This window comes from Pezoporus occidentalis, unplaced genomic scaffold (genome assembly GCF_034315485.1).
Source record: "Pezoporus occidentalis ecotype Australia unplaced genomic scaffold, CSIRO_AGI_Poc_V1 ctg1, whole genome shotgun sequence".
Classification (NCBI taxonomy): Eukaryota; Metazoa; Chordata; class Aves; order Psittaciformes; family Psittacidae; genus Pezoporus; species Pezoporus occidentalis.
The window spans coordinates 6,366,670-6,379,169 of record NW_026912778.1 but is presented as its reverse complement, the minus strand read 5'-3'; the positions used below and the strand labels follow the sequence as shown (position 1 = coordinate 6,379,169).

Genomic DNA, 12,500 nt, shown 5'->3' with positions numbered 1-12,500 from the left:
TGATTATCTATGTAAAGAGCAGAAAAGGTAGAGTGGCTTAAAGAATAATAAACAGATTTCACTGCACTCGACAGTGCCTGCATCTTTCAGACAAACACAATCCAGATAACTAGCTAATGAACTAATTAATATGCAACATGCTAGGTAGACTGAAGAAAAATTGACTCAGGATAGTTTCTTAGACAGAACCAAGTTATGTGTTGTTATATCCAAGGATAACATCACACTTATGAGTATTCAGTTTCCTTTTTTAAAGAAGCAAGCAGAAATAGAACCATCGACATTTTTCTAAACAAGTAGTAATAGAGGACTTACAGGTGTAGTGACTAAATAGACTGTAGCAACCCTAGCACGTCCATCAGCCAACAGTCCAAGTCTTTATTAATTCATATTTTGCAATAGCATTATAATGGTGCCACACCCAGAAATCACAACAGAACATGTTACTAGAGAACGGCTGAGGAACTGGAAAAAGAAATACTGAAGATGGCAAAACCAACACAAAAAGGCAAAGAGTAATGCTATGTTCACCTATTTCTATGTAGGCTTAAAAAGATCTGTCTATAAACAGAGCAACACTTCAATACAGACTTCCTAAAATTAGATTTAATATTGAACCTAGCTGCTAAATGCACCCCAGAATTTAAGTAATCTTCTCACAGTATACATTAGATAAATAAACTTTCTTGACAGAAAGCACAGAAGCAGAGAGGGTGATGACACTAAAAGCTTTTAGAAACTCTGTCATTGTTAGTGGACATCCTCTTTACTTCCTCTGAGGCAAGTGCTAACTCTTAACATAACCTGTGGCAGTAGATGTAGCCTCATGAGACTCTCCTTAAAGATTTTGCTACAGAAACCAGCAACTAGAACCACTAGGAAGAGCATCTTTTCCTAGAGGAAGCTTTCCCAGCAAGCATGGATTTTTGAGTTAACAGTGTGCAGTTAATAATTTAGCTGGTTCAGTTAACCATGTCACAGAACTTTAGTTTCAGGTATATGTAAATAATAAAAAAGAGGTACAAAACCCCAGGATGCAAATTATATTTTTTTTCTGCTATATATCTGTTACATACCTTGAAGTATTGCCAATCCTGGTACTCATTCTGATTACAGTGTGTAATCATAATTTTGGATCCATCTGGTCCTTTAGTTAAGCACTGATCGTACTGCATGAGTTGATTAGCTTCATTGATTCGGAAAAGCTAACAGGAAGAAAAAAAAAGGCCATCTTTTAAACGGCTGACTCAAAATTATGACTATTTTAGAAGCACTGAAAATACCAACTAAATTTCATCATTCGAAACATTCTCTGATGTCATTACACCTAACTTTCAGAAGGATTCTTAACTTTATATGATGTAATGCACTTTTACTGTCATGACACTCAATTTCAACTTTCCTCTCAGATTTAGGAAAGTAAGAAATTTACGTAGCAAGACAAAAATGGTAAAAATTAAGGGATTCCTATTTGGGAGACTTTTGAAAGTGTTTGATTAAAAACCTTTGTATGATTTGATGGTCAAACAATCCACTATCTTTCTGAAGGTCTGGTAGCAAGTCCTAGGTGCTGGATGGTAATTTCATTTGAATGGCATTTTACCCATGGAGGAAATCAAACTAATGCACCCAGATAAAGAAAGATTATCCTAGCTACTACTTATGAAATCATTGTTACAGGGTTTTTGGGGGTAACATATAAAGAAGTAGTAGTTTAGGGAACTTTTAAATTAAATAGCAAAGAGATATTTCCAGGGGCTACCAAGAGCTAACCCAAATATGATTTTTTAAAAGCATCATTCTGCACATGATTTCATGACTGCCATGACAAAACTTGCCTGGTTCAAGTCTACATCAACATAAATAAGGACTCTGAATTCTGAAAAGTTTTCCAAAAGGGATGTAAAGACAGAACAGCATGTTTTTGTGGTAGCGTGGGTAGGTTTGTGAAGATACAGGTCAAACATGATAGCAGCTTGGATTGCAAACATCTATTAGCAGTTACATTCTGCCCATTAATTTGTAAATGAAGCAGACACATATTTGTATTCAATTTCTTGTCTCCTGTAGTGGAAGATGACCTACTGCACAAAAGTGTTTTATACCTCCATTAGAGCAAAACAACTTTGTGAAATAATTGAGCCAAAGTGAATAAGGGGATTGTTTCCTGAATGATTAATTATTAAGTGAAGATAAATGATGGATCAGCAGCAATGCCAGGAGCTGCAGTTATTCTAATGCAGTGATATGGCTGCTGTAAAACAGTACAGTTCTCGCTTCCTCATGTACCTGTTTCACTGAAGAAGAGATTATGAATTTGCCCTCAATTTTATACTGTTTGTGTTTGTAATTTTATTTTCAGATTCACATATTTTACCAATGTCACTATGCTTATGGAAAGTCCCCAACTCCTATCTCTGAAGCTGGCACCTAAGTGACTTTATGTACAGGCTGAACAGAAAACTGGCCTGTTATTATCCACAGCAAGTGATTCTCCTTCAGACCTGCTTCCAAGCTTCTTACCTGATTTCCTCCCATCCTGTGGCATGGCCCAAGCTCAACAAAGCCACCGTTGGTGTGCCCCATGCTATCAATGCAGTAAGCAGTTTCAAAGCCTCTAATCTGGAAAAGAGGTTTTGCACTCTAAGTTAGCCTCAAGTTAAAAATAAGCATGAAGGAGTTCAGGAAATTCTCACTTATCTTCAAACCAGAAACAGATATGTGATGGAGAGATATAAGACAAACCTGTGTATGAAGTTTAAATACTTATGCTAACTGTTCTGAGAGACGGAGCTTCCAGGTGTCTGTACTAATTTGCAGGCTCCTATGTGAGTTAGAGTACACTGATATAGCTAGAGTTATAAAGCTCAGTTCCAAATTAATGACACCGAGATGTAGGGCTTTCAATTATTTTAATTTATTCAACCCCCTATCAAAGCATGTTCAGTCTCACAGGTCATCATAAATAAAGCAGAAGCTCAGCTAAGTTGCTCTCATCTTGTGGATGAGAGAAACAGGATGCAGAGGAGTTATGCATGGCAGTTATTAACTGCAGCCAGGCACAGCCTACTGACCCAGCTGCTCAGACGTACCTTCTGCAGCAGCAATTACACAGTAGAAAAAGAGATAAAATTGATGAGGGGCAGGCATAGGATATAGAACAAAAGTCCTGTCAGAAAGCATGCCTCAACTGCTGATTAGCCCAATCCTTTCTCAAAAGGGCCAACCAACAGCTTTACAAAGACTTTATGACACAAATAACATTATTTCCAGACCTGTTTTCTTTGCCAGAGCCTCTTTTTTCTTCATGACAGGAGAAGAAAGTCCGGAAGACTAAGCTTAGACCTGACTCCCAGAGAAAGGGTTAGAGAAGATGAACACCACACCTCCATTCCAGGCAGTTTGGAAATGCAATTAGTGTGGTGTTACAAACAGAGGGGTATTTCTCAGATGTAGGATAACTAGCAGCCAGTGAAGAAGAGCTGAAGAAAACTTCAGAGAAGTCTGTGAACTTTGACTTTCCTGTTGCTTTACCAGAGCTGCTCGCTTTTATTAAGGGCGATTTCTCACAAGGTGGCCATTATTATTTTATTCTCTTCAGATACTTACACCTCAGTGAGCAGTAACATATAACATGCCTTCCTAAACTTTTATGTGGATTCAAAAGGAGGTCTAAGGCTAATCTAGTAACTGATACTTTGTGCTAGCTTTTAGGCAAGAAATAAAGGTGTCATTGTTCACCTGGTTCCTCAGAAATGATACTATTTGTACCCTATTCCACCATGCACATGCTCTGTATCGCTAATTCCTCAGGGAAATTAAAGATGACACTTTCTTGGCCATGGGAAACAGCATATATCTGTACTTTCTAATGCTCTTTTGAAGTTATAACTGAAAAGGTAAAAATAAATAAATAAACAAATCTGAAAGCAGACAGGAGACCTGCAGTAAAGAGCTCCTAAAGGTGTGGCCTAAAAGCCAGGAGGAAACAAATGAGGATTGGTGAGGTGTCCTGCACTCCCTTGACTACATGTTGTCTTTTTCTGCAAACCATGTGAAAATGACAAATTTGTAACCACATTCTTAATTTATTGAGAATTATACACTGTACACTAATGCCGGAAATGACTGTTAAGGAATGGCATCAAATCATTATATGCAGATACTGGGGCTGTAACTGTGTGCGTACATCTCAGGCTGGCAAATATAGGTGAAATGTACTCCTCCTGGATTTAATGATCTGTTCTCTAGGCCTTCACAGAAAAAGATTATCACCTTTTCATCTTCACCAATACTCCTACATGCTCAGGATTCACATTTCTTCTTTTAAAAACCCCTAATTTTCAGTTATGGGAAAAAGAGCTTTAGACATAACTGAAGAAAGCGCTAGATATAAAATCATCCTTCAAGGACCTATGGAGCTAATTAAAAAAATTCACACCTCTTAAAGTGTATATAATTTTTTTCCTAGGCTTATATTTCTACAGCTCTCTGTTTAATATCATATACCTTAATATAAGAGTAATCGAAGAAACTGTTCTCAGGTTGGTGCCAAGTAACAATCAGTTCCTTTTGAATTCCCATTCTTTTAGCTCCTAAAATAAATACAGGTTATGTGCTGTACTTACCTCTCCCCAGTCCACATTTTTTGGTGGCAAGGGATAATATGAAGTTATATCATATGCTATTTCTTCCATAAACCACTTAAAACTTTTGCAGTTGTGATCTTCACGGAATTTTTTCAGCTCAGATATATCTCCATAGGGTAGTGCTTTTGTTTCTGGCCGACTGGCATAGAAGTAGTCTTTGTATTCATCCCACCACACTTCTACAACTCTGACATAGTTCTGTCAAGAACAAGGACATTGCTGTGACCTCAAAGCACACACAACAAACAGGTCAGACGCAACTACATGCCAATTTCAGAAATCTGAGTGTTTCCCCCTTAAAAAGTAACAGCATGAAGTTACTATAGAGCACCAATGATTTGTGACTTTCAGCAGATTGTACCAGAACTGTAATTCAGAGTTTCTATTCACCTTCTTCAGTTTTAATACAGAGAATGATGCATTAGTCTACTAGGCACAAAAAAAATTAAGTCTTAAATGGGTCAGTTGGGACATATCAAGGAGATTTTACCTTCCTAAGTAGTTTATTGCTGCTTGGACAAGGGGGAAAAATGGATAGCTCGCCTGCTGAACAAGCCCCTCCCTCACATCTTTCTTCTCAGTTTCTTTGATGGCTCTTATCTCGGTATAACCTGTACCTGTTCTAGATGCACACCTCACTTTGTATAGTTGTTCTAGTATAAATGACCTGGTGTTAAAACAGTCTTAACAGATCTGACTGATGGCCCAAACTATTACAAGTTTTCCTTTAATCTACATCCAGCATAAATTGAACAAAGCTATAAAAAGCAGCAGGATTGGCACAAGATTTCCCTTCCATGGGGAAGGCCATCTCAGCTTTAGACACTAACTAGCTTTGGATAAAGTGCTCTCTAAATTGCTGCTGATAATTTAAAGAGCTGTTGTTATCTAAAATCAAAAACCACCCTCAAGGTTGCAGCAAAGTAGTACCTTTAATGTAGGAGAAGACCCAACATACACAGGAGGAGGATTTCCTTGCCAACCCTGGAGACGGTAGATGTGTCCAACACGAGAACAGGGAACAAACAACAGTTTTCCCCCACACTGCCAGATCTACAAGTTAAAGCAAAGGTATTATTAATATATATATGCACAAGAATGGATGAGACGGTCTCCAGAGGTCCCTTCCAACCCTAACGATCCTGTGGTTCTGTGAATTTAAGACAGACAGACAGGTAATAAATTATGGAAGAAATATTGATTACTTTTCTTACTGTGCTAACTATATCATATATTTAAATATTTTTGCTTCATATATAAGCATAAACATAACTGGTCGCTGAAATGAAAGTCTTCACTGAATGCATCTTCAACTTAGCCATAAAATTACTCAGCTAAATTACTTTTTTAAAAAGCTTTTAAAAAGTTTGCCATCTCATTCCATTGCTATTTTACAACAACAGTAATAAATGAACCAAATCTGGAACTGCGTAATTTTTATTATGACAGAATTAGTAATATTTTGATTTTATTAAAGCAATTCACATACCATCATTAAGATGGGTTTTGGTTAGATTCCCATCACATTTAGGTCTTTCTTAATAAAGGCTAGTAGGAGATAAGGATGTCTTTGGTAACCCAAGTACAAGCAGATTTTTCTTGAACTATAGTAGCTGAAAATAAAATATGGGTGAAACATATTACCATTCTGAAATTCTCTCCCTCCCACATGCTCTTGGATAATCCATTTATGAGGAAAAGAAAACACACTGAAATCTGAATTTGGTTGCTCATAGTTTTGACAAGTTTGAAATGTAACATTAAATCCAAATTCAAGATAACTTTGGGGATGTACCAATGTAGTCCAAATTTCAGATTAAAAAATATGACTTAGCAGTGTTAGGAAAGATGGGCAGAATAGTTTACTTCCTTTATGGCATCATCATATCGGTTTTCTTAAGTTTCACAAAAAAAAAAACAATTCAGATATGCAAGGCCACTATATTTGCTATCTAGGAGTCAGCATGCAAGGCTGGTAAATACTGTTTAGTTCTCCTAAAGACTGGTTATGATAGACATGAAACCAATTTGGAGGTCTCTACATAATCACCACTTCAATTACAAAGCTACTGTATGCAATTTCAATCATGATTTAGCTCTAAGCAAGATGGAGAATTACAAGGATAAAGACCCTGTATATGTAACATTCTCAGTAACTACCTTTTGCATATGGATTTACAGCTGAGCAAGTGCACTTGGAGCATTCCTCAAAATCATGAAGAGCAAGAGTAACTAGAGGAGCTCTGAATGTACTTTCAGTAAAATTCAGCTACAATTTCACAGATCACTACTGAGGATATTAAATGTCTCCACTTTTGTTTGTTAATTGAGACAGATTCCTGCTGTCTGCCACTTGTGTCATTATGAATATTGAAGCTGATGATTATCATCTTACGTTTCCTGCTAACTGAAGAGCCTGCATATGCCTAGGAGTGAAAATAAAATCTTCTTCAGTGATTATGAATTATGCAGTTAGCATTTCAATTGTGAAGACATCTCTTGTAAAGAAGTTCTTGAAATTTTGAAAAGTATATGAGATCATTTTCTGCCCATAAAAAAGGCAGGGAGAAGGAAAGCAGGGCAGATTACTTCTTGTTGCATCATTATATACTTTACAGGCATCTATGCATAAACTGAGTACTACTTGTTCTCTATAATCACTTTCATTGGAAATGACATTTTTCTGTACTCATCGTAAGAGCAGTCATGTAGTCAAATCCGCAGATTTGCCAGTCTGCTTTCAGATTAGATATTTCAGGGCATGTGTGATCCCAAACCATTAACAAGATCTGGATTACTCAGCAGTCAGCTCTCAGCACCAGGCCACCTCTCTGAACACTTCCGCCCCAAAGGGGTCCGCACAAGGAAACACTGAGGGGACACATCTCTGCCACGTCTCCTCACAATGAAACCTTACGGGCTGCACATTCACAAGGCAGAGGTGGTGCAAATCAGAGGTAGGTCTGTCTGACCTCCAAGCAGAAGTATTTACCAAAAAAAAATCTAGTAAACTGAATTATTTTTCCATTTTTGGTGTTACCTTGTAAGAAATTTCAAAATTTTCACCACCCCAAATCTGAAGGCCTGGATCATAGAGACCCAGTTCGAAGAAGAAATCGCGTTCAATGGCGAACAATCCACCAGCCATTGCAGGGGACCTGAAAGAGGAAGACAGTGTTAAGTCATTCTGCCAAAGGGATACGATAACACACAGAGAAAGCATTAAATAAGGGAGTAAATTACTGTTAACATATAATAAAGATTAGATAAATGGCAATGCACTGAAAAATCATGAAGCTTTGTCATCAGTTTCCAGCAATTTTCTGAAGTGACATCCGTTTAACTTCTAGTGAAGTTAAACACAGTTTTTATTATCTTGTGGTTTTGGTTTGGTTTAGTCTTTTTTGTTTGTTTGTTTGTTCTTAAATACAAAATTTTGGTTAGAATTATTTATTCAGTCAGCCAGCATTCTTCAATTAAAATAATAACAAAAAAGATAAGAATCAGTGTGACAAGACTCTCTTGAAAGTTTTTCAAGCTTTTGAGAATGAGACTGCATAGCAGACTTAAGTTTACATTCTGAGAAGCTGCCACACTGAAACACTGTCTATTAGCAAGCAACAAGAGTTTTTCCAGCTAAATGATACCTTTCTATCTTCTCCCTCTGTCTCTTTTCCTGCTGCTGCCATATGAGGCATTTTTCATTATACTGGAAGGGCCTGGATTCAAGTTGTAAGGTTTGCATTTTGGTTTATTTATTTATTTTTTTTAATGGCTTTGCAAATCCCTCCATGTATGCCAAGGTTCAATTAACTAGCTTTAATGTGTCAACAAGATGTTGTGGTTTGGACTAGAGCATTTTTGCACAATGGCTCTACCCAAAATTCTTTGGTAGCTTGCTCATAGTGAAACAGTGAGTAGGATATGTTAATCCATTTCCAGTGCACATACCAAGCATTTTCACCTGAAGATCAATAAATACATAAAACCCCTAATGGATACAAGCTGGAGTCCCTACTAAGATGGAAATAAAAAAATAAGAAGCTGGTGGGGAAAAAGCAAATTCTTTCTGACTTCAGATGATCTGCAGTATTGAAAGCAGGAGGATCAAAGGGTCCAGATCACGCTGGTGAGCAAAGTAAAACAAATGAAATATTCCATCATGACCAAATTATTGAGAGATAGGTCATTTCTAGCACTATTTAGTCTCTCCATTCCATTATATTTTTAACTTAGTGGTGCTCTTTTTAACAGCAATGGTTATGTATTTCCCTTCTGCACATAAATGGAGATCTGCTTAAGAGAAAGTAACCCAAGGGTTAACATACACCCCCTTTGCATAGCAGAGGCAGGGCAAAAACAAATAGCTACTTGGTGAACCAGCTGAATTAAGTACAATGGTTATCAGTTCAGATGCTCTCCAAATCACTTGATCAGTTACCCCTAAATATCCCCTCCCACTTGTCTGCGTACTGTATTTGCCTCCAGCATTTCTTCTGCATCACAAGGGTTCAAAGGACTGGAAGACAGCAAGCGCAGCAGGGAGAAGCACGTTGCATAGCACAGCCCTGTGGCTTTCCTGCATTTTTTGGTTTTCCTCAGCGCTATAAAGACTTGGCAAGTGTAGAGGCCTCAGATGGTGAAGTTCCAGTCTTGGCCTCCAACATGCTGTCAAGTGTATTAAAGAACACAGTAAAATCCACATAAGCTCTGTAGTTTATTTTATGGGATATGAAGAGGTAAGCACAATTATTACTGAAAGAAGGGGCAATTTTCACATTACAAAAAGTTTGTTTCTGTGCTTTAAGCTGTTGAGGTTTTTTTTTGTTTGCGTGTTTTCTTTTTAAACTAAGCAATCCTGGCTATGGTTTCAGCAAGACTTTTACTTGGTCTTACTTGCCTTGGTATTGCTGCAACAAAATGCATACAGCCTGGACATAAACAGATGCAGGGAATATCTCTTTTTAAAAGAAGCACTGTAACTCTTGAAAGTATTATTAAAAATAAAGTAATCTTTTAAACCATTCTGAGAACATGTGTTCTGTGTTTCTGGGAACAGTTTAAAGGATTTTAAGACCTGTTTGGATAGTAAACACAGAACACAACAGCAACGTTTGAAATAGTTTATCCCCCTCTAAGAGAATATTAAAGTTCCAATGTGGACAGCCTTGTCAGAAAATGGTATTATTTATACTATATACAAAACAGATCAAAGCTTCATAACTTCCTTGCATGTGTTGCCATTTTAGCAGAGAACAATCACGGGTGAGGATAGGGAATTACCAACATCAGTTCTTACAATGTTTAAATCATATATACGAGTAATAGAAGACATTAGATTCTGAAGATGTGAGGATTGCTTTCAAATGTAGTAACACGATTAGTTAAGTGTGAAGGGGAAAGTAATAAAAACCAGCAGAACCAGTCTCCCAATCTTGAAAAGCCATCCAGAAACCTAAGCTCCTAAACTAGGTTTCTAGCCAGTTTCTGTGTGCTGGGAAGAAAACATACCCCACTACAAACCATAAGAAAAAGGTGGGACTTCTATGAAAGTTACTGGAGTTTTCTTAGAAAATAAAGTGGTAGGGTTTTTCTTTCTTCATTTTTTTTTAAACTGTTATGTGTATTAAATTAAAATTCCCAAACATACTGAGACCTTAGAAAATATTAAGCCAAGATTCTTAAACAATATGCTTCTTTGTCAGATGTGGTCTATTATAAAACAAATGAGAGAAATATGACAAAAGGGATTTTCTTGATGCACATGCATAATCCACGAGCTGTATGCATGCATCAAGCCATGACAGCGGGTTACAGATTTTATGCATTACCATCTATTATAAATACTCACAGCATGCTTGTTATTTCAAATCAAACGTTTAAATAAGCACGGTTGTTCCCAACACTACTTAAAAAAATATCACAGCTAAATTAAGTTTTCCCTGGAAACAGAGTCATTCAGCATTTTATTTTGCAAAAAAAAAAAACCCTGTCATTCTAATGTGCACCCTATTAACCACACAAGAGCAGGAACAGAGAGGCAAGACAAGGTAGCAAAGGTATTTTGAGCAAATAGTTTTGGCAAACAGGTCTGGTTAAACAAAGCAGCTGGTGTGGTTAGAAATACAGAGATTTTCAGGATAGAAGTACATGCAAGTTTTAGTGGATCAATATTGACTTCAGGAAAAATGAGAAACGGTTAAGTGATTTAGTGATTACCGATACGGTTCAGTTTTTGTCTTTCTGCTTTCCTTCTCTCGCTTGGTCAAGGGAACCCTCTTCCACAGCATACTCCAATCCCACGCGCCTCTAGCAAACCCATCTTCGTCACCACCCCCTTGGGGCACAATCTTATAAGTGTTGCCATCTATGACATCTATAAGTGGCACAGTGCATGTGGTTCTGCAGGGTGGCGGATGGTGGCAGGGAAGATGTAGTTATGTGAAAGGACCCATGTGGCACGCGCGCATGGGTTGTAGTTCATGGGAAAAGAGGTGGGGGAGGGAAAAACGAAAGGGTTTAGACAATTATTCATTACAATTCACAGTATGTAAACAGCTCTTTTTACCGATAAGGCTCAGTTTTATGCTTTCGTTTGGACTTTTCCTTGTGGCTTAACGGAATTCGTTTCCACAGCAAACTCCAGTCCCATGCCCCTCTGGCAAAACCATCTTCATCCCCACCTTGCTGTGGCTCAATGGAATAATCATTTCCATCTATGTAATCTATTAGAGGTACAGTACATGCAGTTCTGAAACATTTATAGAAGGGAAAGAAAGAGCAAAATACAATTTCAGAAGAGTAATCTGTCTAATCTGCAATTAACACCATTAATTATTAAGCTTATGGAGCAGTGTATATGAAAAGTCATTTGTAAAGATACTACCAAAAAATGAAGCCTCATTTGGATTAATAAAAAAAGAAAAAAAAAAAAGGGATAGTCCTTTCTTTATGCTGCTTTAAGGGGTTGGGAATGCAGAAGAGTTAGGTCTGAAATGCTAACATATCCATTTATCGATACTTTTTCCTTTATGTGCACTTTCCTTTATGTGCACTTCTTGAAATTGGTCTTCTAATAAAGCACTGCAGGAGGCAACAGAGTAGCCCACAGGGTTCTCACAGTATTGTTATTTCCCATGATTTCTATTCATATCACATCTTATCTGTCAACATGTATGGTAAGCTCTTAGCTTCTACTAGTATAAACATGGATTTTCACTATTCTGTCCTATTCAACTGCTAACCTCTCAGGATGAAAAAAATATTACTGGTGCTCTCCTAGCAGCATTCTTCAGTAGAATTTTTCCTGTTTGATTTGCAATATGTTGCTCATTGTGATCTGTCACATTTACAATATTCACCAAGGAAAAGACATTATCTTATTTTTCTGCCTGCTTTTCCAAATGAGTTTCCTGGTGACCAAACTTGGTGTATTTCCATCGTTTTAAGTCAAATCCTGTAAGATCAAAAAATCAGTTGGGGAAAAGAGAAACACTAACTCTGTGCCTTCTTTGAGGCAAAAGCAGCAGCATGCTGCACCCAGGGTTGGAAGAAAGCTGCTGAGCCCTGCCCTCTGGCGTCACGTACCCCAGCATCACTGGTCCTCCTGTAACTACTGCTTTTGACGGTGGTGATGGAGAATGCCTCTAGAGATGCCTGTTCTCACCAGCCTCACTCATGCAGAACAGTAACACACATTTCATGAAAGCACACAAGCATTTCCACCTTCTTTCTAGTACCCTGGCCCAAACAGTTTTAAAGGCTGAGTTACAGCCTTTCAAATACACAAAACCCACCTGTTTTGTGGGTACAGTTCTGATAGTACAACAGGTTAGCGTACAGCTTTTTTAG

The 12,500-nt window shown here is 37.6% G+C and overlaps 1 protein-coding gene across 2 annotated transcripts in view; it reads right to left on the bottom strand.

The window, feature by feature from the left end:
- GALNT7 (polypeptide N-acetylgalactosaminyltransferase 7) overlaps nucleotides 1-12,500 on the bottom strand; it is a 76,009-nt gene that overhangs the window by 3,832 nt on the left and 59,677 nt on the right. The window contains exons 6-11 of one of the 2 annotated variants that reach the window (XM_062616355.1): nucleotides 11,218-11,400; nucleotides 7,690-7,807; nucleotides 5,580-5,702; nucleotides 4,629-4,847; nucleotides 2,524-2,622; nucleotides 1,077-1,205 (exon numbers count right to left, since the gene is read on the bottom strand). In XM_062616355.1, coding sequence (XP_062472339.1) covers nucleotides 1,077-1,205; nucleotides 2,524-2,622; nucleotides 4,629-4,847; nucleotides 5,580-5,702; nucleotides 7,690-7,807; nucleotides 11,218-11,400 — 871 coding nt within the window. Of the gene's footprint in view, nucleotides 1-1,076; nucleotides 1,206-2,523; nucleotides 2,623-4,628; nucleotides 4,848-5,579; nucleotides 5,703-7,689; nucleotides 7,808-10,868; nucleotides 11,052-11,217; nucleotides 11,401-12,500 lie in introns of both variants that reach the window. The other variant, XM_062616277.1, reaches the window with a different exon arrangement.